Source organism: Phocoena phocoena, chromosome 19 (genome assembly GCF_963924675.1).
Source record: "Phocoena phocoena chromosome 19, mPhoPho1.1, whole genome shotgun sequence".
Classification (NCBI taxonomy): domain Eukaryota; kingdom Metazoa; phylum Chordata; class Mammalia; order Artiodactyla; family Phocoenidae; genus Phocoena; species Phocoena phocoena.
The window spans coordinates 20,861,837-20,885,079 of record NC_089237.1 but is presented as its reverse complement, the minus strand read 5'-3'; the positions used below and the strand labels follow the sequence as shown (position 1 = coordinate 20,885,079).

Below are 23,243 nucleotides of genomic sequence, written 5' to 3'. Positions count from 1 at the left end.
TCCACCCTTGTGTTTGCCTAGTGCAGAAGGAGAGCGCTAAGGGGAATCCCCTGGCACCTGGCCAGACCTTTCCCCAAATCACTCCTCCCGCTATGAGACCTTGCCTAACCCCTTCGATTTTAGAAGGGGAAGCTGAGACCCTGGACTTTGCTTAGAAGGGAAGATATATGCTGGGTGCCTCTGAGGCGCCAGGGTGCTGTCTGGGTGGCCAGACTGTGGCTGGAGGTCAAGGGACAGGCCATGTTGCTGGACTCCCTCTGGCTGGCTTCCCTCTTTCGCAGAGTGCCCTTTGCTCCAGGGGGGTAGGACCCTGAGCAGCAGACAGGCCCCCTAAATTGGCCAATGAACAGACCAGGTCTGGCGAGGGGCATGGGGAAGAGTGGGCTGGGCCATTTTCCCTGACTTTCCAGGCCCCAGCCTCTCCCTCCCAGGTCATGAGGATACTAGATTTTCGCTCTCGAGGCAGTTCAGTTCGACTGTCTCTCCCCTGGCACCTGCTAAGAAGGACAAAAACAATCCCAGCCAGTGTAAAGTGTCAGGGAGTCCCCGCCCCTCCTCCTGGGCTTCCTCCTCCCCTGCCCCTCCTTCAGGCCCCGCCCCCACCTGCCCAGGATAATTTGTTTCCTTGGGCCAGGAGCCTGGACAACAGAGCTCAGCCTGCCCCCACTTCTGCGTCCAGTCAGGACACTCTCATACCACCTGTAGAGAAGAGGGAGCAGACTTGAAATCAAGTCCAGGTATCTGATGTTCCTTGATAGAGCCGGACTTCGAACGCTGTGTCCTGCTACTCTTGCTGGGGCTTCTCCAGGTAAGGGGACCGAGATCGGTCCCAGACGACAACCTGCTCCCACCCCCCAGCCGCACCAGGGCCCCAGGCTATGCCAGTCTCAGGGCCAGGAGCTGGCTGGCCGGATGCCCAGGTGGACAGGACGGGCGGCCACCTGGCTCCCCCTCCCCTTCCCCCCTCAGTGATGTCAGGCCAAGGGCGGGGACAGGAGGGGGACAGGTAATTAAGGGCTTGGAGTCTCCCTCCCTAAACCGGTGGCCCCAGCCAGGTGTACCAACACCCAGGGTCCAGGTAAGGACCAGAGCGGGCACTTCATCTTGGGGTCGGGGAGCACCGGCAGATGCAGGATCAATAAGGAAAAAGATCTGGCCTCCTGCTGTGTCGCTCTAGCGGCCTCGCTTTCTCTTTCTCTCCAGTCTCCCATCCCGCCCCCTCCTCACCATCTACCCCCAGTCTCTCCCTATGCTCATTTCCCGTTCTGCCTGGTCCTTCCTCCTTCTCCGCATCTCCCCCTCCCTAACCTCCCCTACCCCAGACACACTCAGGAACCAGGTGATGGGGTCGGGGAAGCAAGATACCAGATTCTCTCCTCTTGGAGACGCGGCTTTCCCGCTGAAACTAGCGCCTCCCCACATTCCCAGAAAGAGAGCTAGGAGAGGAGTCCGAATACCGAGCGAGCTGCCCCAAGTCCCTCCCTAGCTCAGTCTGACTTGACCCCAGTTTGAGTTCCCCCAAGTCTTTATTAAAGACAGACGTCCCCGCGGGGGCAGCGGAGCACCCACCAATTTGGAGGGCAGTAAAGGAGAGGGATTCTCTTAATTGCTAGAGCTCCGTCTCTCTGGATTGTATCCTGACTCAGGAACACAGGGTCCTGCCCTCGGGTGGGAAGGTGGGGGTGGGGCAGGCCCGGGGGACGTGGGGTGGTCTCTTCTGGCTTCAGAAAGAAGTGGTCTCGGCAGGCTGGAGGTCTAGATGTTGGGGGATCTGCAGCTCGGGGGGGCCTGGGAAGAGTGTGTGTGCGTGCGGGGCGGGGAGGGCTGCCTCGTCTGTCTGAATAGGCTGAGGAAAGACCCGGTCCGAGTCTGGGTCTCCCTGGCACGTTGGGGATGGAGAATGCACCTGCCCGCCATTGTCAGGCCTTGCAACCCCACTGCCCCTCAAGAATGCCCCCTCTTGGTCTGCCTGTCCTGGACTCTGCTCTCCCCTCTCCCCCTGATATCCTGCTGGGGAGGCCCCCCGTGAAGGCTAGCAGCCTGTAATGATTAACTCCACAGACACTCCAGCATTCTTCCCAAATTAAACTTTAAAAGAGCTGCCCCCCGGACTCCCATTGGGCGTTTTTTCCCTAGTTAGGGAGTGGGCGGGGCCTCAGGGTCCGTGGCCCTCCCCCCAGCTCCGGGTCATCTAGGGGTTTCCCGCCTCCTCACCTGGACCCTCACCCTAAGGGCTCCCCCACGGGTAAAGCCTTCCCCCGCCCCCCCCCACTAAAACCCGATGGGGGCGGGGCGTGGGGTCCTGGGCCAGGCCGGGGCCTTCCCGCCACCTCCCGGCGCTTCCAACCCCTCCCCCTACCCTGGGAGGTACCGAAGGTGGCCTTGTTTTCTACGGGCCTCTTACTGGGCCCTGCCACCCGCCCTCGGGGCTAGCCAGGTGGGGCGAGATTCAGGAAGTAAACAAGGAGGCTGAAGGCCTGGAGGACGGGAAGGAGGGTGGGGCCGAAGCCGCCAGGGCCGGAGAGGCTACTGGGGAAGCCACCAATGGGATTCGTAGTAATGAGGGGACAGATTGACTTGGGGGGGCGATTTCTTCAATATAACCTTCCCAGGGCCCCAGTTTGAAAGCTTCAGCTCTCTTGGCGATGGGGGTGGAGGCTGCCCAAGCCGGACAGCTAGGACCCCGTTTCTGCTCCCTTTTCTCTTTGGTCCCCACTGCCCCATTCCTGTCTTGCCTTAGAAGGGTCTGGAGAGCAGGATGGAGGAATCTGAAGGCTAAACCCATCCTGAGTCAGGCTTCCTGCCCACAGAGGCCAGACTCTAGTCTGACTTAAATCTACCCTCTTCCCTTCCAAATGCTGCCCAGATTCCTCTTCCCCCTGGGATGGGGGAGGACCCAGTCCTCTGGGCCCCAGACCACCACACTGTTGGTCTCTGGCTTCCTGGTGGAGGTAGCCCCTGCAGCCCCTCCCCTAGTCCTCCTCGGAACGAAGTCACCAGGGCTGGCTGCCGGAGGTTAGACGGGTGCGAGTGGAGTGTTGATGTGCCGGTGTCTCTGGATGTTCGATGGTGGGTGTGTCTTCCCCTTCCTGGCAGGACCTCCCTGGCTCTCTCTCCTGGCCTTCCCCTGTCTGCCTGTCTGTGTCTGTCCTCTTGTGTGTCTTGACTTTCTACTTCTGTTCCTGAGTACACTTCTGGCCAGGACAGCCAGGAGAGTGTATTAATTAGAAGGACCCTCATCCCCCAGGGGTGATGAAGATGAGCCCCATGGGCCAGCTGAGTCCTGGGTGCTAAGGGTGGGCAGCAGCAGCAGAATGAAAGTCTTGAGGGCCCCAGACAGGAGAGGGAGCGCTGCATGTTTCTTTGGGTTACTTTGGGTGCACTAGGGGCACCCCTGAGAGGTCAGCTCCACTCCAGAGGGGCTTCTGAATCCAGGCCAGGCCTTTCTTCTCTTCCTCCTGGGTGAGGGGGCTCCTGGGCTGGGTGGTGGCTACTGGGGCCCATTGCAGGTGCCACCTGTGCTGGAGGAGTTGGAGTTAGGCCAAGGGTGGGAGGAGGAGATGATGTCAGAGGAGCCTCAGCGCCCCCCTCCCCACATCCTCCTCCTCCCCCATCCTGTTCCCGGCCCCTCCCCCGTTCCTCCCAGGCCAGTAGGTTGGGGGGGAGTGGAGGGGGTGGGTAGAGGCAGGGTTGTTTGTGTTTCTCCTAAGCCAGGAAGCTGTGCAGATGAGTCAAGGTTGAATGGAGAGCCCCAGGCAGTGCTGTCCCACCCCACCCTGACTCACCTGTCCCCCAGATCTCCTAACGCCCTCACTTAAGGGTTGGGGACCTGCCTCATCCTGGGGCGGGGGGGTCAATCCCAGGTACCTTAGGCACCAAACAGCACCAGCCCAGTGTGTGGAGAGCAAGTAGGGGGCTGAACTGTGAGTCCTCCCGGGTCCTCCCAGGTCTCAGACCAGCCAAAAGGGTCTTGGTTCCTGCGGAGGAGGGGCCTGCAATGCCTCTACCCGCTAGTGGGCACCTTTGCCTCATCTCTCCTTACTCGTCCTGGATGCCTGTGGGTGGTAAGACACGGGTAAGACCCTGGCCTTGCCTGGGGTGGCCGGGCATCTTCAGACCGGTGGGTGGACAAGACAGGTGCACAGTAATTGGCGCAGAGGCCCCAGCACAGTGTGGAGAGGGAGCCCTTCAGTCTGAATGTGGAAAATCCAGGAAGGCTTCTCAGAGGAAGTGGCTCGGCATTGAGGCCTTAAGAAATTTAGGCAGGAGGAGGGGCCTGGGGAAGGCACACAAGGTTTGGGGGCTGCTAGGGCGAGGGCCCCCAGGCTAGCTTCCTCCCTCCCACAGCAGCTGAGCCCGCCTCCTGCCCTCCTGGCTCCTGTCCTTCTGCACCTCCTTCTCCCCTTCTGTGTATCACTCGGCACTTGGGAAGGCGTTGCCACACCAGGCTCTGACAACAAAGCGCTGGAAAAACCTGGGGCAGAGCCCAGAGGAGTGAGTGCCCCACGTTCAGAAAGGGTGACGCCGAGACGCTGAGCCCCAGACCGTCCGTGCGTCATGGAGTCTGTTGCCGCTTCCTGTCTTGTGGTGGGGGACCCTCACAGCTCTTCCCCTGGACAACCTGGGCCTAAGGAAGAGCACTGGACTTGGAGCCCAAACACGGGGATCCACTCTCTGGCTCGCCTGTGATGGGGCAACGATGCTTCCTTCTCAGGAACTCAGTGTCCCCTGTGTTAAAATGGGCACAATCTACCCTTCCTCAAAGGCTCCAGGGAATGCCAGTTAGGGGGGAGCAAGGAGGTGCTGTGTAAACTCTGGGGGGCACCTTGACAGCAGGGTGAAGTCAGGAGGTCTGGGTCCTCTTGGCCCCTCTCCCCAGGACAAGGGCACAGGTGCAGCTGTGTCAGCCCCCTCTTCTCCCTCAGATGTCATGGAGCTGGGTCTGTCTCCACCTCATCTCAGCAGCTCCTCAGAAGACCTGTACCTGGCCCCTGGGACCCCTCCTGGGACTCCCCCACCTCCCGATGTTCCTCTGTCTGAGGAGGTGAAGAGGTCCCAGCCTCTGTCCATTCTGACCGGCAGGTAAAATGGGGTGACGGCTGAGGGGGGCCGGGGGGGAGTGGTCAGCGCCGGGGTAACGCACAGAAGCTTGCAGTCAACTCCTCACTCCCCACTCCTTCCCCCCACACCGCCCAGGAAACTTCTTCGACAGGAGGAGCTGCGGTCAACCTCTCTACCCTCCATCCCCAACCCCTTCCCCGAGCTCTGCAGTCCTCCTTCACAGACCCCCATTCTTGGGGGGCCCTCCAGTGCAAGGGGGCTGCTCCCTCGAGACACCAGCTGCCCCCATGTGAGTTGTCCTGGGAAAAAGAAGGGAGGGAGCGTGGGGTGCTATGGGACAGGGGTGGACACAGTGCCGCCCCGGAGGAGGTGGGGGGATTTGGTCAGGGATCCCTGAGGGTAGAGCAGACGGGGGACGGGAAAGAACCATTCTTTGCCCTTCCCCGAGTCTTCTGCCGTTCCTGGGGCACAGGTCATAAAGGTGTACAGTGAAGATGGGGCCTGCCGATCAGTGGAGGTGGCAGCGGGCGCCACGGCTCGCTACGTGTGTGAGATGCTGGTACAGCGATCTCATGCCTTGAGTGACGAGAACTGGGGGCTGGTGGAGGGCCACCCCCACCTAGCACTGGGTGAGTTGGGGTGCAGGGGGCTGCCTGGCCCGGGAGTCAATGCTTCACACCTCGGGCTAGGCCGGTGGCCCATCCGGGAGGCCTCGTTGGTCTCCACTGACCCCTGCTCTTTGCCCTTGACCCTAGAGCGGGTCTTGGAGGACCATGAGTCGGTGGTGGAAGTGCAGGCTGCCTGGCCCATCGGCGGAGCCAGCCGCTTTCTCTTCCGGAAGAACTTTGCCAAGTACGAGCTGTTCAAGAACACCCCAGTGAGTGTGTGGGGGGGGTCTGGGCACTAGGACACCCCGATCCCCACCCTGGACCCTCAGTCACTGACCCCTGGCTCCTTTCTCCCCCAGCACTCCCTGTTCCCAGAAAAGATGGTCTCCAGCTGTCTGGACGCACACACGGGCATATCCCACGAAGACCTCATCCAGGTGAGGGGACACCCCCATTTCACGGCATGTCCATGACTCCGCAGGAATGCCCAGTGCTTCTTGGCCCTTAAGCCTGTGCCTTCCATCTTTGGGGTGGAAAGCCCAGCGCAGCCCTAAGTGACCGTGGACAAGTCACTTTCTCTGCCTGAGCATCAGTTTCTTTGTTAAATGAAGACAATAAATGTATGTGATGCACCTCCTGCCATAAAGGCAGGTCCTGGGAAGCCCTGTATGTGTGTGTGTGTGTGTGTGTGTGTCTGTGTGTGTCTGTGTGTGTCTGTCCACCTCTAGGCCTCTGACCCTGCTCTCCTCTGGCCTCAGAACTTCCTGAATGCAGGCAGCTTCCCAGAGATCCAGGGCTTCCTGCAGCTACGGGGGTCAGGACGCAAGCTTTGGAAACGCTTCTTCTGCTTCCTACGCCGGTCTGGCCTCTATTACTCCACCAAGGGCACCTCCAAGGTGAGGTCTTGAGGGTGACAGCCCCAGCCCCTCAGATACCCCATCCCTGGTCCTTCTAGGAGCTGCCCCTTCTCTGTTGGAACTCCTGGACCTTCCCCCCTCTAGGCCCTGAGACCCACAGCTGCTCTTCTTTCCCTCCCAACTTAACTACCTCAGGAGTTAGCAGTGGGAGAGGCAGGTGAACTGAGTTCAAGTCCTGGCTCTACTTCTGTGTGCTGTGTGACTTGGGGCACTTCTCTGCTCCTCTCTGGGCCTGAATTCTCCCCAGCTGGCTTGGGGGGCAGTGGTGGGGGATGGGGTCTGCCTTTACCAAGTATTGCTCACTTGTGCTGTGTAGGATCCGAGGCACCTGCAGTACGTAGCGGATGTGAATGAGTCCAACGTGTACGTGGTGACCCAGGGCCGCAAGCTCTACGGGATGCCCACGGACTTTGGCTTCTGTATCAAGGTGAAGAGCCTGGCCTGGTCTGGGAGACAGCAGGAGCTTCTAAGCACCAGGATCCTACCTGGGGCTTCTAAGCTCCCTCTGGGACCCCTAGACTCCTCTCCCTGCACCCTGCCCTGCCCCACGGAGATGGGAGACGGGAGACGGGAGACGGGAGACGATCTCTGGTCCTAAGGGCAGATATAGGACCAGCCAGTTTCCTCTCCCCGCAGCCAAACAAGCTTCGAAATGGCCACAAGGGGCTTCGCATCTTCTGCAGTGAGGATGAACAGAGCCGCACCTGCTGGTTAGCCGCCTTCCGCCTCTTCAAGGTGAGGTCCTGGCACTGGCTTGGGGGGCTGGCCCAGCCCTGGGGGTCCCTGGGGTGAGGGAGGAGTTATAGCTCTGCCCTCAGGAAGGCTCCAGAATGAGGGGGCATCACAACCTTGCTCTCTCAGAATTCTTGGTCCAAGGCCGGAGTCTCAGCTCTGGCTTCAGGAAAGCCCCTTATCCGGGGGCAGAGATGTAGCCCTGCTCTTGGGGAGCGCTGGTCTGGGTAGGGGGCGGTGCCACCGCCCAGCTCCCAGCACCTGCTTGACCTCCGGCCTCCTTTCTCTCTCCACCTCCCAGTATGGGGTGCAGCTGTATAAGAATTACCAGCAGGCACTGTGCCGCCATCTGCGCCCACCCTGTGTGGGTTCCCCGCCCTTGGTGAGTGTGCCCAGGGGTGTTAGTGTGGGGAGACGGGGGAGGCACCCAGGCCCTGTGCTGGGGATACTTGGGTCCTGCTTTGACCCATCCCCCCACCCTGTCCAATCTGCAGAGGAGTGTCTCAGACAACACCCTGGTGGCCATGGACTTCTCTGGCCACGCCGGGCGTGTCATCGAGAACCCCCGGGAAGCTCTGAGTGCCGCCCTGGAGGAGGCCCAGGCCTGGAGGGTTTGTTCTGGGGACCTACTCTCCACATGGGTTTCCATGGAGTGGGAAGAGGAAAGCGAGGGGAGAGGGGAGGCCCCCAGCTGCGGAAAGAGGCTCTGTATTCTTCAGGGGCTGGTAATACCCCAGCCACGCCCTGACCCGCCGTGTCCCTCACTTGCTCTGCAGAAGAAGACGAACCACCGACTAAGCCTGCCCACCCCGAGCTCCGGCACGAGCCTCAGTGCAGGTGGGTGAGGGCCCGCCGTCCCCAGGAGTGGGGACTGCCATGGCTTCTCTGCGCATTCCTCACGGGGGGGTTAGAATGAGGGTCCCCGCCCTGGAGTGACCGCCCCTCTGCCTCTCCTCACCCCAGCCATCCACCGCACCCAACCCTGGTTCCACGGACGCATTTCCCGCGAGGAGAGCCAGCGGCTCATCGGGCAGCAGGGCCTGGTAGACGGGTAAGGGGCAGGGCTGGGCAGGGCAGCAGCGCCGGGGACAAGAGAGACGTGGGTCAAGGTGGCAGCCGTGTGTCCTCGGGTAATATTGCCCTGTCTCCTGGCAGCGTGTTCCTCGTGCGAGAGAGCCAGCGGAACCCGCAGGGCTTTGTCCTCTCGCTGTGCCATGTGCAGAAAGTCAAACATTACCTCATCATGCCGGTGAGTAGTCCCAGGTTCCTGCTGCAGTGGAGATGCAGGAGTCCCAGCAACCTGCCCTCCTCGCCAGGCCCCCTCCCCACGCTGGCCCCCAGTGTGCCTGGGGTCTCCCGCTCTTTCCTTCCTCCTGCTCAAGCTGTGGGGACCTCAGCCCTGGCCCAGGAGGGAGCTCATTCGGCCCCGGGCCCCTCCCTGACCTCCCACCCCCTATGGCCACACCCCAGAGCGAGGAGGAGGGGCGCCTGTACTTCAGCATGGACGAGGGCCAGACTCGCTTCACCGACCTGCTGCAGCTTGTGGAATTCCACCAGCTGAACCGCGGCATCCTGCCCTGCTTGCTGCGCCACTGCTGCACCCGCGTGGCCCTCTGACCACCACACAGGCGGGCCTGCGTCTCAGCCCACTCCGCGCTGCCCACCCACCTCCGCTCCTAGGGTGGATGCAGAGGGGGCAGAAGGTGGGGCCAGGGTCATCGTGGATGGCTGGGGGCTCCCCCACCCCGGTTTCCTCCTCTGCTCCTGGCCTCCCTCAGGCCGAAAGTGCTCCCCGCCCGGTCCACCCTTAACTTCTCCTTAAGGGAAGGCACTTGGGTGGGCATCTCCCCTTCATGGCGCTGCTCTGGGGCAGGGCATTATGGGAGAAATGGGGGCAGCCCCGGTGGTCTTTACACTCCACACTTTGTACAGACTGAGAGGCCAGTTGATCTCTGTTTTATACTAGTGACAATAAAGATTATTTTTTGGTACTCACAGGGGTGAGTTCTGTCTGGCAAGGCACGGTTAGGTGGAGTAGAGAGGAGAGGTGGGCACCAGTCAAGGCCTTGAGAATGTGTCGGATGGATCGAGGCCACATGCTGGCCAAGCCTGGATGTTTCTTTTTTGTGTGTGTGTATCCCATCTCCCCACTAATCCCCCAGTCATTTCTTAGAAACCTGGATTTTTCTTGAGGTCCTCTTTTGGTCATCTGAGAGTTTCCGGTGCCCAGCATGGAGCCCGGCCCATAGTGGGTGCCCAAGGATTGCTTGTTAAATGAATGAATGGACAGGGGACTGTCATCCAGGTGAGGTTTCCTGACAGGACCTAAAGCTATGGAGGTCACTCTAACAGGGCCTGGGAGCTGGAGATGAGTCAGACAGCATCCGTGTCCTTGGCAAGTCCTGGGCTACCTGGCGAGATAAGGAGTCCTGAGAAACGCACGATCTACCACCACCAAGTCACACAATGGCTCTGTTACCTTACCTCCAACAGGTCCCTGTGGCGCACCCCCCACCCCCCGCCCTGTCAACCCTCTCCCTCCTCCCCAACCCCACGTCTGCTGCCTGTCCTTACAGTTGGTTCTACGCCCTCCAGAAAGTCCTATAAATGGAATCCCACAGCACTCAGCCCTCTGGGTCTGGCTTCCCTCTCCAGTCTGTCCTTCAACATCCAGTGATCTTTCCAGAATATCACTCCGCCTGTTCCCCGGGCCTCCACTTCAGCCCCGATGGACCCTGCAGTGTCTGGCCTCTGCCCACTGCCCATACCAGCCCATGTTTTTGTCGAAGAGTTTTATAGTTTCAGCTCTTACATGATGGGGGAGCTTTATAAGAAAGGTATCAGACTGGTAACACCTGAACTCCTGCCCAATCTTCAGATCGCAAAGAGATAGACCCTCCCTCCACACGTGTGAACCTCAACGGGTCATTATTTTTGCCAAGAAATCAAGCTCCCTGAATCCAATGACTAGTTTATCGGAAATAAAAGGAAGAGAGGAACACGTGAAATGACACATGGGGATACAATTACCAAAATCCAGATTGGGGAACTACAGAACAGATAACCCAGTTTCTTCTTCAACAACAAAAATTACAAGAGAAAAGATGGGGACTCTCTAGGTTTCAAGAAATTTAGACATCTATCAAGCAGATGTACTGTGTTGACCTATTTGATTCAAATCCAAACTAGAGAACTGGAAGAAGCATTTATGAGCAATTGGGGGAAATTTGAACTCTGATGAGAAATTTGGTAATATTAAGGAACTATGGTTAACTTTTTAAGGGGTGATAGTGGTTTTTTTCTTTTTTTTAAGTCTATACGTTTAAGAGATTCATTCTGAAGTATTTATGGGTGAAATGATGTCTCAGCTTTGTTTTTAAAATAACCCAGAGGTTAGGGGAGAGAGTGTGAGTATAGTCATAGGTTGACCATGAGTTGACATTGAAGCTGAGTAATTATTCTTTAATTTTGTATAAGCTTGAAAATCTAGAATAATTAAAAAAAAATTTAATGTAGGATCTCTCCCCAAATCTTTGAGATTGGCTGGGCACGAGGTGGTGGGATCCCATTTTGCAGGTGAGGAAACTGACTCCTCCTCGAGGATAACTGCCCCAAATCAGTGGGAGAGCCAGGTCTGGGCCGTTCCCCTGCCCCTGCCAGGCTGACTTCCAGGTGGAATTCCCACGTGGCCTGTAGGGGGTCCTCCCCTGGAGAGCCCCCTCCCTTCTCTGCAGCCCTCTGGCTGATGGGAGGTGTTGTCCTGAGGTGACCTTGAGAAGGACCAATCTCTACAGCCAGCCCTTGGGCCAGGCTTGGCAGCTCCAGCAGCCACTCGTGACCGAAGCATCCCCAACCCTGGCTAATCCCAGGCTGGGGAGCCAGGCCTGTCAGACAGAGGTGGGCAGAAAGGCCTCATCCATCCTCAGCCTGGAACCTTCCAGGGTTTACCCTGAAGAACTTACTGCAGCCCAGGTGTGAGAAGGGTGCAGATTTTGTTTCTTTTTAGCAGGATTTAAGGAGGCAGGGACCAGTGCAACCTGCCGCCTGCCACCTGCTACCTGCCACGGTTCCCAGAACCATCCTATCAGTGGCTGCCCCTCGGGCTCGAGCTGGGTGGTACTGGCTGTGTGCTGGCCGGTACTGGCTGTGTGCTGGCCGTGGATGCCCAGGGCCACTTCCGAAGCATGGGTGCAAGGGGTCCAGGCCAGGGTGAGAGTAAAGGGGTTACAATGAATCACCTCTTAAGCATGTCCAGGGATTTAGGTTGCATAAAAACAGGACACAGGACTTCCCTGGTGGCGCAGTGGTTAAGAATCCGCCTGCCAGTGCAGGGGACACGGATTCGATCCCTGGTCTGGGAAGATCCTACATGCCACGAAGCAACTAAGTCCGTGTGCCACAACTACTGAGCCTGCGCTCTAGAGCCCTCGAGCCACAACTACTGAAGCCCGCATGCCTAGAGTCCGTGCTCCGCGACAAGAGTAGCCACCGCAACTAGAAGCCCACGCACCACAATGAAGAGTAGCCCCCACTCACCGCAACTAGACAAAGCCCGGTGCAGCAATGAAGACCCAGCACAGCCAAAAAATAAATAAATGTTAAAAAAAAAAAAAAAGCTCTATTTAAAAACAAACAAACAAAAAACAGGACACAGTGTCCCCTCACAGCCTAAGACACAGGGCAGGAGACAAAGCCCTTCTATGTCAATCAGCTAATTGGAGGATGTGAGACAGAGATCATTCCCATTTTATAAATGGGAAACTGAGGTTCAAAGAGAGTCTCCCCCACCCCGAGGTCATAGATACAGTTAGGGACAGAGGTCAGACTCAGCCCATCTTGCGAGTGGTGAACACAGTCCTTCCTTGCCCTGTCCTTTTTTCTCTGCCCCCTTCCTTCTCAGTGCCACTATGAGGGACCTGGACTGCTGGGGGCCTTTAGAGGCAGCAGCTGGCTCAACCCTGAGCTGGATACTGGAAATCGGCAGCTGGACATCCTTGGTGAGTGGCTGAGATTGCTGGCTTCCTGGAGGAGAGGCAGCAGTTGAGAATGCGGGAGACAAGGGCCCCTCAGCTCACAGAGAGACCAGGGCAAGATTCCCCAGCTCTGAGGACGCAGCATGACCCACAGAGGCCAGACAGCAGAAGGGACTGCCAAGGAGAGCTGCAGTGCTAGATAGCGGAGGCCTGTGGTTATGAGGAAATCTGGGCTGGTGGGAGGAGGCGGGGCAGGTAGAGGAAGTAGGGGCTAGTGCCTCAGATAATATCTTTTCGATATTAAGTTATTGGGTTTGATTATCTTAAAAAAATGTCCTTGTTAAAGAACATTTCAGAAACCGGTAAAAGACTTTGGGAAAGAAAAGGAAATTCCCCATATCTCCCCCTGCTGAGGACGCAAGCATTGAGAGAGGGTGATGCAGGGCCATACGCAGGGAGCTGGCCCTAAAAGGCCTGTAGTACGTCATAGACACCGGCTCCTGGGGCTAGTGTGGCTGCTATGAGCCTGGCACCAAGGTGCAGAGCTGTCCTTGGCAGCAACTGGGCCTGTAGGAGGGTGTGGCCACAGGGTTGGCCTCCCTGCCTGCTCAGGTATGGAGGGCAGGGAGGGCTGGTGCCAACTTTCTGGACTCTGGGAAAAGGTGGGCATGATTCTAGGGGAGCCCTTCTCTCCTAGGATGTCCTGGGAGGGTCATCCAGACAGACAAAACCCTGGCCAGTTCATTCTCTCCCTGCTCCCCAGACATCCTGGTCAATGAAATCTATGCAGCCTCCAAGTTCATGAGCGGAGGACCTCCTGGTGCAGGCCTGAGGGTTCCACCTCAGGTCAGTGACCCTGTCTGGCTCCTTCCTCTTGCTCCAGTGCCAGACACACCGAGGAGGGAGGGAGGGAGGAAAGGAGAGAGGCAGGGGAGCCCAAGGACACTCAGAAAGATCCTTTCTTCTGGATCTTTGCTCATGTCTACATGTCTACATGAGCACTTTTCAAGTGTTCCGCAGGGGTTTGGGGGCAGGTTGGGGAGATTTGGAGGGAGCACTGCCTTTATATCTGGGAGTTCGGCTTCATGGTGTATTTGAAAAAAAAAAAAAGGCTTTTACTACTGAACCACCTCTCTGGTCCAGCAGGCAGAAAAGAGGAGCCAGAGAGGTCAGGGGTTGGTCCAACTTGCACAGAGATTGGGGAGTGGTGGGGGTCTGTAGCAGAACCTCAGCTTTGGGGCTTGGGCATGAGGTGTGCTGTAGTCTCTTCAGACAGAGCTTTCAGCTGGGGTAGGGAGTTGGGAGAGGAGGCAAAAGAGAGAATCGTATCTTGGGGGAGTTTGATGTTGCAGACTGGCATCAAGAACCACAGGGGAGTGGGTGATCCTGGGGGCTGAGGCTGGTGCTCAGGGGTCCCTCATGATCTCCATACAGGAAGGGAGGGGTGTTGGGAAGTGGTACCATTTGGGCTGAGAAGGGTTGTGTTGTACCAGGCCCTAATGAGGCCTGAAATTCAATCTCATGTGGGTTGAGCTATGATGGCTTCTAGCGTCCTCTTGCAGGGCCGCGTCTACTCCAAGGAAGGGGCAGGTTTTTCTTTCCCAGGCACCTGGAGGGCTGTTTAGCCAGAGCTGTGTTTTCATGGTAAGCAGTTTGTTTTTACTCGGATTGGGTTTATCTTGTGGTTCTGGGGAGACTGAGGGAGAGTGGTAAGCCAATGCCACTCTGTTAGGGCCGCCTCGTGGATCCCTCTAAGGTCTCTGTAGTGGCGCTGGGCCCTGTGACCTTGGAGTGTGAGGGGAAGCTGTACATGGGGACAGAACGGGCCACCTGTACCCCCACAGACCCGCAGCCGATGGACGTGTTCCTCTGCATTTACTTGCCCAACGCGAGCCCTGAGTTAGATCCAAGACAGTGTAGAAGTGCACATTCCTACCAGACATTCCAGGGTATCTCTTTTCTTCCCTCTCCTCTTACATCCATCAGTCCGATACAGGTTCCCACCTTTTGGTTCCCTTCTCCCAAGCTGAGCCATCCGTCCCAGACATCTAAGGGATGAGTTGGGGGTGGGAAGGGGCGGCTGGGTGAGTAGGAGTGAGGATGCAGCTGGAGACCCATCCCACAGTCGCTCTGGCTCCGCAACACGTGCGCAAGGTGATCTGCACCTTCCGCAAGCCCTTCCTTTCTCCTCTCCCCCCAGGAACAACCCGGCCTGCACGCGGTCGCCGGCGCCGACGGGCTCGAGCTGTCGCGGAGCTGCGGGCACCTGTCTGGACAGAGCCCCCTCCGCCTCTGAGGCTGAAAGGCCCGCCGGCTTCGCCAGCGGGTGCGCTTAGGGGGGCGGTGCCTGACTTTCAGCTGACCCGGCCCCGCCGAAGCCGCCGAAGATGCGCCGTCGATCCCCGGGCCAGCGGGAGTAGGCTCACGCGGCGCCACAGTAACGAGCCCATCCGTCGCGGGGCAAGGGGATTAGTTTGCTCTTCATTGCGAGTCGGTGGGCTGGGTGAAGGCCTCTAGAGACCAGGCGGGTGGAGGGAGGTCTGAGCGTCTCATCCAAGCACCGCGGGGCCTCTGGGGGCGAAGGCCAGGGAAGACCTCGCGGGCGCGGTGGTCCAGCTCCCTGGGACCCTCTCCCCCGCCTCCCGGCCGCCCCGAGCCGGCTCAGCCGCGCGGCTGCAGTGACACCCAGTGGCGGTGGCGGGAAGTGCAAGCGCCTCTCCCTCGGCTCCCGTTGTTAAGGTCCGCGCCTCTCGAGGTTCCCACTCGTGGTTGCGAGCGGGCACCCCCAGGGGAGAAGGCCTCGCTTTGCAGACTGCCCGGCGGGGCACTTCCCCTTCCCCTCCCCCAGTTTCCTCCCCTGCAGTCGCCCGAGCGCTAGGAGATCCTGCAAGGCTTCAGTGCCCGGAAGGGCGGGGCGGGGCGCAGCGGCGGCGCTGGGCTGTGACCCTGAGCAGTTTCACTTCTGGATCCTGCTCGGGGTGTGAAGGGAGAGTACCTGGGCTGGGGGAGGAGGGGGGACACACAGCTCGCCGAGGTCCAGCGCTCAGGACCCCGAGTAAAGGATGGGTTTTTACTCCTGGGGTGTCACGCGACCCACGCCTTCCTTCATTTTCCGTCCCCACTCCCCGCCCCATGGGTTCCACTCCGCTGTCCCCGGAGCTACCGCTCCTCCCCAGCAGCAGCCGCCTCCGCGGGGGCTGCCGACCCCCGGAGAGGCCCCGAGCGGCGTGGGCGGCTGGAGGAGCGAGCTGTGAAGCCGCAGGCAGGGGGTTAGGCTGCGGGCTGCTGAGACGCCGAGCTGTTTCTCAGAAGTGCCGCTGCCCCTCCCCTCACACACCCCTCAACTCCCACCGCGCACCGCACTCCTTCCCCCCCTCCACCCGGCCTTCTCTTTCCTCTCCCAGGCACCCCCAACCAGGGAATCTGGCGTCTGAGTCCACGAAGAGCTAAGAGGACGTCCTGACAGAGGACAGGGGCCCGGGGCTCAGACCCAACCTCACTGCCCATATTCAGAGTCTCCCACCATTCCACTGTCCGTCCCTGTCCCCACTCCCCACCCCCAGCTTGTGGGCCGGGATTGGAATTTTATAGAACGGTTTTCTACGACCACTTGGGAAAATCATAGGCCGCCATCACCCTGGCTTCAGCGCCCCACCTCCCTCCCAAAGAGGGAAGGAAGAGGGGACAGAACCTTCTTTCTCTCCTATTCTTGTTTCTGGATGATGGGAAAGGTCTGGCTGGAGCAGTGGGGTTGAGGCCAGGCTGTCTCTGGTGGAAAGAACTTCAGAAATCCCTGACTCCAGGGAAAAAAATCAAGGCGCAGAGAGGGAAAGCAGAGTGCCCAGGGTCACCCAGAGAGTGGCAGGGCTGGGACTGGCACCCAGGAGTCCAAGTACTCAGCTGGAGTCTGCACAAGGCCAGCATTTGCTTTACGGAGACTACAGAGCTTTGCTGGATTCACTGACTCTGCCTGTTTTCCCCCAATGCACAGACAGACAGACAGACAGACACACACACACACACAGGAGTCTAGGGGAGGGCAGGTAAGGTTTGTGAGAGGGAGGTGGCGGTGCTGAGAATGTGATTCCAGTGGGGGCAACACAGGGACTGAGACAACGGAAGGATGAGCCTGGGGGAGGAGGCGGCATCTGCCCCCCTAGTTCCCATCCACCCCCGGGGCTGTGGTTTATTTGACTAGGCAGTTCTTCTGGGCCAGGGGGCCTGGGGGGCTGGGGGTTGAGGGGAAAGGCGAGGTGATGGGAAAAGGCTGCTCTGGGGCTTCCTGCCCCCTCAGTCCTGGGGAAGGGGGGCAATTTACATCACCCGCAGGCCCTCTAACCTCCATTCTTTCCACTGCAGGCTCTTTCCCTGGGTATGTTCCTGTTATTCTGGGGGAAGCTCTGTTATTTGGGGGGAAGGGAGGCAGCTGCCTACTTCACAGGTCAAGACAGAGTTAAAAACAAAACCGCAGCAAATTCAACACCCCGTGTCCTTCAGGGACTTTCCATGACACCTTCCTTCCCCCCTCTCCCCCAAGCCAGGGAGTACCTCCCCAGAGGGCCTCCCCACCCCAGGTGCAGTGGCTTTTGGCTTTTATGCAAACAACTGTCTGACCGGGAATGCTCTGCAGCCCGACCTTGTGTCTGTCCTGGCTGCAGGACCTCCTCTACCAGTCCTCAGCGTTCCCGGCCTTCCCAGAACTACCCCCCCCCGCCCCCCCGCCCCCCCCCCCCGCCCCCCCCACTTTTCCTCAGACTCTGGATTCTAGGAGATGGGAGGGAGGGAAGGGAGCTAGGTCTTGCCCCCCTGCTTGCCCTCGGGTGGAAGTTGCCTGCAGGTGGAGGTTTGCAGCGCAGCCTGGGTGAATGGCCTGCTTGTGTTGAGGGATGGGGGAGGAGGAGGGTGCAGGTGTAGGGAGGCCTCCAACGCCAGCCCCACCCCCACCCCCAAAGCCTCCACTTAGTTGCCAAGAACTAGTAAAGGAAGCTATCGTCAAGCTGGAAGTCCATTCAGCCCCAATCCCAGACCCAGCCAGCTGCCGAGCTCTCTCCTCAGCAGAGGAGTCTCCCTGCTTCCCTCTTTTCTGAGCTGCTTCTGCTCTGGGAAGGGAGTGAGGATGGGGAAGGCCACAGACCATCCTCTCCAAGGCTGAAAATCAGCTCCTGAGGGGCTATTTTCGAATGTATTTAATGCTCCAGTACACAGGCAGGCTGCAGAGCCATTCCTCTCTCCCTGGCCTTAGCGCTGAGACCGGAAAACCTGCTGGAGAGTCTCAGGGCCGTCTAGTGGTGCTGAAGACAGAGCCAGTGAAAGCTGCCACCGACCTGGCCCCGCATTTGCTAGCCCCTAACTTCAGGAACGTCTTCCTCCTGCCTCTTCCACAGAGGAGGGGAAAGGTAAGGCGCTCTGGATGAGGCTAAGCAGAAGGCCAGACCACCCCTCACACTCTTCCGACCTCTTCTGAGAGAGAACAGAGGATATCAAGACAGGAAGAGAGCCACGTGATCCCGATGCCATTCTCCTAGGAGCTCCCCCCAGCGCCTGAGGCTTGGGCCTCCAAGTATCTACAGACTACATTCCAATGTGGCCCAGTTCACCTGCAGGTTGAGTTTCCCAGCGTGGATGTTTCTGAGACCCCAGGGATGGATAAATCAGGACTTGCCTATCTTTCAGGAAGGACCCCAGCTGGGAGGGAGGCGGGCTGGTGTCTTGGAACTGGGAGACACCGTGCCAAACCTGTCGAGCTTGTCACGTCCAGGGCCCGACCTCCTCAGATCCCCTTAGTGAACTAAGGGCCAGTGGAACCAGAACCCCACCATGGGGACATGGGGGCCAGCGGCAGGATACCAACGGCAGGTTCAGCGAGGCATCAGGCAAGATGTTTTATTTCAATGATAATTCTCTTTATCTAGGTATCTGAACTTTAAGAAAGAGCCAGAGGGGCTAAATTAAGAAACTATTCCGAGGGGCAGAATTAATTCCATTTTCTGACAGCAGCAACGACAAATGATAGGCATGCACAATGACTAATTTTAAACACACCAGTATTTTTTTTTTTTTATTTTTCAGTGTAAAAATCAAACATAATAAAGAAACTTTGAAAACTATCAGCAGGGTTGTTTGTGATGCGGGAATGCATTCATTACGGTTCTGGCAAGGTTAGCATTGCTACATTTCAGAAGCTGCTCCTTTACACAGTCTTTACAGAGGAGTAGGGCACTACAGGGCTACAGCGGGTCAGACTCCAGGTAAAATCCGAGAGGAGTCAAGAGAGAAGGTCACTGCTGGGCAGGGAGGGCATTTCTGAGAAACCCAGATGAGCGTGCTGTGAGCACAGGCTGTGTCAAAACCACTCGGCAAGTTCTCTCTCCCTCACTCCTGGTGGGAAGGCCACCCTGAGCCCCAAACCACGTTCCCTTCTCTGCCCCGCCCCCGCCCCGTCATTCTGCAGACAAGGGTCATCCACAGACCACACGTGTGTTGGCTTTGGCAACCAGAAATTTAAAACAAACTATGGTTTTTCCAGTAGCCAAAATGATCCCTCACCAAAGCTCACAGACTGAGAACCCGAGCATGCAAAACCACAGTCTGGGTGAAGGGATGTCTGCTTTTCAAATGACCTGCTAATTCTTTGCAACCCACAGTAATTTGGTTTCTGTGAACCCACAGAAGCAGGCCCACCGAAAAGGACCTTGTCTGCTAACCTGGAAAAGTCCTTGTGTAAATGAGTCATTGGCAATGGGATCAGTCATTTTTAAGGCTGCCCCATTTTCCTAACATGTCAAAATGTCTGTTCTCAGTCTTTTTAGGAGAGGGTGAAGCAAAGCTGCACCCGTATTCAGAAAATGAACTAGACCCCCCAGATGCACGTCATGGGCTTGGGAGAAGGCGGTGGCATCATGGGACTGCTCTCCAGGCTTCTAGAGTGGGGTGGATGGAGAGATGGACAGTGAGAACCATTTGAGGAAACTCTAATTTGCTTGAAGAATTAATGGTTGAGGGCTCGTAAGACGGTGAGGGAGCAAAGCTAGGCTACTTCCCTGGCTTCAAAGCCATGAAGTATCTGTACCATGTGGTTCACAAACATTGGTTCTAAGGCTCGGCATATTCTTTACTCTTAGGCATTAAAACAACATGAAGGAAACGTGTGTGTTAGAGATCAGTTGCCTTCATTGGCAAGTGAATTACTATCACGGTCCTAGTATGGTCTTTGAATATTTTCCATGTCTTTAAATCCAGATACAGTACATATAGTGGAAAATTTGCAACCATCCAACAAAATCTGCCCCCACACACACAAAAAACAGAGTAACTTTACCTAATAGACAAAATTACATGAAACCTCACAACGTCCTTGGGAGGTAGATATTGTTATGTCCTTACATTTTTAAAAATCAAAACATTAACATTCCAGTTTCAAATAACAACTCAATATCAGCATATAAGACACTCCAATATTGTAATATTCAGAGGAAACTTGCCTCCAGCTTCTTCAAAGACCTGTTTCTCATGTTTTAAAAAAAATTTTTTTTAATTCATTATTTATTTATAAATTTATTTATTTATTTTTGGCTGCATTGGGTCTTCGTTGCTGCGTGCGGGCTTCCTCTAGTTGCAGCGAGTGGGGGCTACTCTTCCTTGTGGTGCGCAGGCTTCTCATTGCAGTGGCTTCTCTTGTTGTGGAACACGGGCTGTAGGCGCACGGGCTTTGGTAGTTGTGGCACGCAGGCTCAGTAGTTGTGGCGTATGGACTCAGTAGTTGTGGCACATGGGCTTAGTTGCTCCGCGGCATGTGGGATCTTCCCGGACCAGGGCTCAAGCCCACGTCCCCTGCATTGGCAGGCGGATCCTCAATGACTGTGCCACCAGGGAAGCCCCTGTTTCTCACGTTGCTGGCATGATGTGGGACACGCTATATACAGCTTGGGTAAACAGAGGTACAGTCTTGTGCTATGAGCTCATACAAGTCGAAAGCCTACACCTCTCTTCTAGGCTCTTCCAAGTCCACAGTCTCCGACCCTGGGTTCACTCATCATTCTCAGAACTGTTCAGTCTGTTAGGCTTAGAGAACAGAGTCCTTTCCCTGGGATGACCCAGGTTTAGCATTTGGTTTCAGGTCAAAATTGTCCTCTTTACAGGCACTTAAATCCCAAATCATTCTGCTTTTCTGAACTCTGCCTATAGAGATTCTCTGAACTATACTTTCTGTCTGAGCACAAAAATAGCTCCTAATTCTTTAAAAGATAAGAGAGATCACTGTGTATCTCTTGTCTTCTGCACAGCCTAATTCTATTTTCTAGGACAGAAGTTTCATCACTCCACTTTCTTTTCTCTTCTTGAGCTCAAACTCCTAATTCTGAGTCTTTGTCAAAGAGCCTGGACACTCTGAGAACTCAAACCTTAAGTATCACAGAGTTTCCAAATCTCCACTAGAGACCAACATACCTACTCGTACTGGAGTACACTTTAAAGTTAGGACTTCAAACACTAAACATTTAACATTTCCATTACAGTCTTACTGGCTGTCCTGGGATATATATCAGAAGTACTGCTTTTTTCCCCTGAAAACATTCTAAATCTCACATTTAGCAGGAGGAAAAAAAGCAGAGGATAAGAACAGTGATACAGAGGCTACCTGGAAAAAATGTTATGTTGACGTGAGATTTCTTAATAACACAGCGTTTCAACTGAGTAAAATTTTGTGTTTTTAAACATTTATCTTTGCAAAAGAAATCTGAGGTCACTTTACTTCTGGGTCTGGCAAAATGTTAAGCCTTGCATTTAAAAGGTGAGACATTTTGTCACTGACAAAGTCAGAAGCTGAGTCAGGAACAGTTCAGAATGGGTAACAAAGCATATGATTAGCTAGCTTCTCTGTGTCAAGGCTAATACATCTTTTTGGGAGAATGACTTAGGGAATCTAAAGCCTGGTGGATTTATTAACATCTCTCTTTTTCCCGGTGGTGTTGCTGGAGGGTAATGGGGGAGACACCTCTGTTTGGTTCTCTGCCAGGAGGAACACCTATGCAACAACTCAAATAGCGATAAGGAACATTTGGAGAGCCAGCTCTCGGCCTTTTCCACCCTCATCCCAATTCTGCCACCTTGGCTGTAAGGGAACTTTTCACGGGTTTGGTTGTTCCTCAGGTTTTGGTCTCCTGGGTGTGTGGTGGGGGCCTGGCTAATAAGAGGGTTGGTGGGAAATGGAGAGAGAAGACCTATGAGGCTCACGTTCACAGGGACTCTGGCTGAGAAAGGAAACGTGCTGTCGGAAGGGGCCAGGGGACCTCACCGTCCAGCAGGGTCAGATGTGAATCCTCCTCGGTCCTCCTTTCTAGGCATCTGGCTAAGGTTCTCCTTTACCTTCTTTCTCACCCCCAGCAAGGGAGGGGGTTAAGTAGAATAAGGATTGCCTGCAGAAGTAAGTGTTTACCTGTGTTTTGGGAACCACTACATACCACCTGTTTCAACTTCAAGATTTAAGAATGTGGAGTTTCCACATATACATTTTCTCTGGACTTGACATGTCCCAGTCCAGGCTCAGAATGCGACAACGAAAGTGCAGCCTGTGTGAGTGGTCACCCCACTCAGAAAACTGACCTCAGAAGAATGGAAATCATTCAGAAAATCCATTACTCACAGAGAAAATGAGGGTTATACTTAACAGAGTTCCCAGGTTGGTGGGATGGGCCTTAGTTTCACTATTTTAAGGTGCAGGAGTTGGTCTCTTCACTAAAGACTTTCCCACTAATCTGGTAGACACGCTTGCTTTCCCTAGCTTTCTCTCCTACTAATCCTTGCTTCCAAACGCTCTTTCTTTTGTCCCCTGAAGAGTCAACATGATGTGTGATATTTCAAGAATATAATAAGCAGCTCTTCTTTCACAATGGGTATATAAGCAACGTGGTGTAGCTTGGAGTCCAGGATTACGGAAACACAGTGAGGTACTGAAGACTACACACCGAAATACATCTAGTCTTTTAGCTGAAATCTCAAACGTGTTGGGACTGTTGCCATGGAATTTCACAAGATCTTTTTTCCTGAGACAGACGCCATGCTACAAAGAAGGATAAACCATTTGTGCAGTCTGTGGTGGAACATTTTAATTACTGGCAGCACATAAACGAGTTGAGTTTGAGCCTAATGCATAAAGCCCTTTCGAAATATCAAGGCAGATACATAAAACGCTAATCCACCAGGAATTGTGGATTCTTGGCTCCGGTAGAAATGTTCACACAGCTGACTCTTAATTTGTAAACAGGCTCCATGAAGTTGTTCCTGGAAGCAAATTTATTTTCCCTAACATAGGTTCTTTAAAAGGAGAAAAAAAAAAAAAAAAAAAGGCTTTGGCAAGCAGCTGCAGGTGCCCGTTTGTGTGTACACTCTGGGGCAAGATCAAAATCCCTTCCTGTTTTTTGTTCCTCTCCACCATCCTCTTCACACCACAACTCAGTGGTTAAAGGAAAAACTTAACAATACTTCCATTTTCACACCAAAGAAATGTGAAACGTATATTCATATACATACTCTTCTGCTTAATACCCATACATTAAGAAGTTTAAAAAAATAATTGTGGTTCCTGCATAATCACATAAATTTAAAGCTGTAAAGGACCTTCAAGAACATCTGAATCCAGTTCCTAGTTCTATGGTTGAGGAAACTTAGTTTTAAGAGTTAAGTGATTTGCCCAAAGTCATTTGGCTAAGTAGTGGCAAATATGGAATCAGCAGATTTTGTGACCCTCATTCCAGTGCTACTTTTACTTTTTAATTTTTTTTATTTTATTTTTTATTTTTTTTTGCGGTATGCGGGCCTCTCCCATTGCGGAGCACAGGCTCCGGACACACAGGCTCAGCGGCCATGGCTCACGGGCCCAGCCGCTCCGCGGTATGTGGGATCCTCCCAGACCGGGGCACGAACCCGTGTCCCCTGCATCGGCAGGCGGACTCTCA

The 23,243-nt window shown here is 55.5% G+C and overlaps 1 protein-coding gene across 1 annotated transcript; it reads left to right on the top strand.

Annotated features, from left to right (window-relative positions):
* The first annotated feature begins 637 nt into the window (after positions 1-637).
* On the top strand, positions 638-9,309 carry GRB7 (growth factor receptor bound protein 7). Its single transcript, XM_065896402.1, has 15 exons — positions 638-808; positions 4,926-5,082; positions 5,197-5,350; positions 5,534-5,690; positions 5,817-5,938; positions 6,029-6,106; positions 6,428-6,565; positions 6,903-7,013; positions 7,223-7,321; positions 7,620-7,700; positions 7,813-7,929; positions 8,095-8,155; positions 8,282-8,369; positions 8,474-8,567; positions 8,789-9,309. Exons 1-15 carry the CDS (start codon positions 745-747, stop codon positions 8,933-8,935), a joined length of 1,668 nt encoding a protein of 555 aa, XP_065752474.1. The 5' UTR covers positions 638-744; the 3' UTR covers positions 8,936-9,309.
* Positions 9,310-23,243: the final 13,934 nt, after the last annotated feature.